General features: G+C 49.3%; 1 protein-coding gene across 1 annotated transcript in view; it reads left to right on the top strand.

The window, feature by feature from the left end:
• The first annotated feature begins 478 nt into the window (after positions 1-478).
• The window catches only part of fstl4 (follistatin-like 4), a 19552-nt gene continuing 16905 nt past the window's right edge, over positions 479-3125 (top strand). Inside the window, 2 exon segments of the mRNA XM_062453001.1 lie at positions 479-485; positions 1651-1817. Coding sequence (XP_062308985.1) covers positions 479-485; positions 1651-1817 — 174 coding nt within the window.

Raw genomic sequence — 3125 nt, 5'->3', positions numbered from 1 at the left:
CTCTCTCACTGTACCTCTCTCTCTGTGTGAGCTCACACAGAAGCTCAACACACCCTCAAAACACACTGACACTCCATCCTGGCAGACAGGAATGGGGGCCAGTGTGTCACCTGGAGATGTGACCTTACTGTATAACCACACGCAATCACGGCAGACAGGAATGGGGACTAGTGCATCACCTGGAGATGTGACCTTACTGTATAACCACACGCAATCACGGCAGACAGGAATGGGGACTAGTGCATCACCTGGAGATGTGACCTTACTGTATAACCACACGCAATCACGGCAGACAGGAATGGGGACTAGTGCATCACCTGGAGATGTGACCTTACTGTATAACCACACGCAATCACGGCAGACAGGAATGGGGACTAGTGCATCACCTGAAAAGCGATGTAGTTTGGTCACACGCCGTTAAGTCAGACAGGTGAAAGGGTGGGTGTACCCCCTGGGGAGACCGTGCTGTGGCAGCCCCATGCCCAGTTAGAGCAGGAGCGCTGGTCTCCCCCCTGGAGACCAGCGCTCCATCAGCCGTCACCCGGGCGTCCCGGGGAGGGACAGGTGGATCTCCTGGAGAGCGGGCGCGGTCTTGGCGCGTCACGTACGAGCCCCGCGGACGACCTCGGAGCCACTGCGACGCGGGGGAGGCGGAAATACTTACGGTTTCCATGGAAACGTGTGGTTGCCTGGACGTCTTGTTTACCTGCCTCCTGGAGAATCCTCGCCGGAGAACATTTCACCTGTCTGTGTGTGCTTTGTCGAGTGTCGGCAACGGCAGCGGAATACAGGGAATACATGTTTACATGTAGACGCCTGAGAGTGCTTAGCTACGGAGATAAGCCTGTGTTTGTGTTGCTTGGTGCTGGTGTTTAGCTCTGTGTGTGTGTGACCTGAACTCAGAGATACACCCACAGTATGAAACAGGCTAAAGCTGTAATTCGGCTAAGAATCCTTTTAGTCCTCTTTCCTCAGTCCATCCCTCTATCCATCCCTCTATCGCTCCACCATCCATCTTCCCCTCTCAGACCCATCCTTTCCTCTTCCTGGCATCTCTCCCTCGACCGTGGAGACGGATGTCTCCCTAAGGACCCTGGGAACTGTAGTTTCTAATTAGCCTTAAAGGTGAATGGAATGGACCTGTTCTTTGGAGGAACATGCACAGTCGTTAAGAAGAGAAATGATATTTGGAGAAGCAGAGTTCTCCCCCCCCCCCCCCTCCCCTCAACCCGGCTCTCCTCTACTGCTTCAACCTCTTTAGTTTCATCAGTCTGACTCTCTTCTCTTTTTTCATTCTTTCTCGTCTCTTTTATCCTCTCCACCTCCTCTTCTCCTCCCCTTTTCTGTTCTCCCCTCCTCTCCTCTCTTCTTTTCTCCTCTTCTCCTGTTCTCTCCTCCTTTTCTCCTCCCTTTTCTGTTCTCTCCTCCTCTCCTCTCTTCTCCCCTTTTCTGTTCTCTCCTCCTCTCCTCTCTTCTCCTCCTCTTCTCCTGTTCTCTCCTCCTCTCTTCTCTTCCTCTTCTCCTGTTATGTCCTCTCCTCCTCTCCTCTCTTCTCCTCATGTTCTCCTGTTCTGTCCTCTCCTCCTCCTCTCTTCTCCTCCTCTTCTCCTGTTCTCATCTCTCCTCCTCCTCTCTTCTCCTCCTCTCCAGAGGTCATCCAGCTGAGCTTGGCGGAGGACCAGAGGGTCAGCGTAACCACGGTGACGGTGGGTCTGAGCACGGTGCTGTCGTGTGCCATCCAGGGCACGCTCCGTCCACCAATCATCTGGAAGAGGAACGGCATCACCCTCAACTTCCTGGACCTGGAGGACATCAACGTGAGAGACTTTCTGTTGATTGGTTGTATTTGCTGAATGTTACAAAAAAAATGTTCAACAACGACGAGAGCTGCGTTCTAACTGATGAGGTTTTCAGAGTTTCACAAACAAGGAAGTGGTACCATGATAGCCATGTCTAGTCACTTAAGTTCAGCCAGGAGTAAAATAATCTGTCGAACTGCTCCATATGTAGAATGCTCTTTGAAGTAAAAGTTTGTAAAATATTTTTTTCCTCCTTTGATAACTCTGTGGTGCTCTTCAAGGTTAAACAGGAAAGCTGTGTCCAACATCGAGAACTCTGATGTGAAGCGCGTTTTGAAACTCCACTTTTAAGAGATTTAATTGGCCCGTTGATTAATATTTGATAATCCTCTGAAACGAGTGTCGCAGTGGGGGGGTTTCTCGCACTGATTTAAAACAATTAATCAATACAGACGAAGCTACTTCAGCAGAAACCACATTAGAAATGCTAATGTTAAAATGAACTTAATTAATGTACCTAATTCTCAGGCTTGTTGTTCTAAATTCCAATTAAAACCAGAATTTTCTCTCTGGGATTTCAGTATTGTTTTTATAACCTGTTTTATTTATCCTGGTGTTCATCTTTAATTGAAAGCGATGTGGTGATGACCACCCTGGTGATCTCAAAGACCACAAGCTACGTTCAAGATGTGTACTGTAGATATGAGATGGAAGAAAGGAAAGAAAGAATGAAAGAAAGAAAGAGAGAAAAAGAGAAAGAGAGAGAGAAAGAAAGAAAGAATTGCACACAAACAAATGCTTGGATCTCAGCAAGCTTGTGGACAGAAGGTGAAGAGGGAGGTAATCGATGGGCGCAGGAGAGCTAGTGTTGACCTCACCTACATGGCTGATGGACTGACCAGAGAGCAGCTAGTGTTGACCTCACCTACATGGCTGATGGACTGACCAGAGAGCAGCTAGTGTTGACCTCACCTACATGGCTGATGGACTGACCAGAGAGCAGCTAGTGTTGACCTCACCTACATGGCTGATGGACTGACCAGAGAGCAGCTAGTGTTGACCTCACCTACATGGCTGATGGACTGACCAGAGAGCAGCTAGTGTTGACCTCACCTACATGGCTGATGGACTGACCAGAGAGCAGCTAGTGTTGACCTCACCTACATGGCTGATGGACTGACCAGAGAGCAGCTAGTGTTGACCTCACCTACATGGCTGATGGACTGACCAGAGAGCAGCTAGTGTTGACCTCACCTACATGGCTGATGGACTGACCAGAGAGCAGCTAGTGTTGACCTCACCTACATGGCTGATGGACTGACCAGA

The sequence above is a fragment of the Osmerus eperlanus genome, chromosome 27 (assembly GCF_963692335.1).
Source record: "Osmerus eperlanus chromosome 27, fOsmEpe2.1, whole genome shotgun sequence".
Lineage (NCBI taxonomy): Eukaryota > Metazoa > Chordata > Actinopteri > Osmeriformes > Osmeridae > Osmerus > Osmerus eperlanus.
The sequence above is the reverse complement of the archived record's forward strand: the minus strand, read 5'-3'. Positions and strand labels throughout refer to the sequence as shown.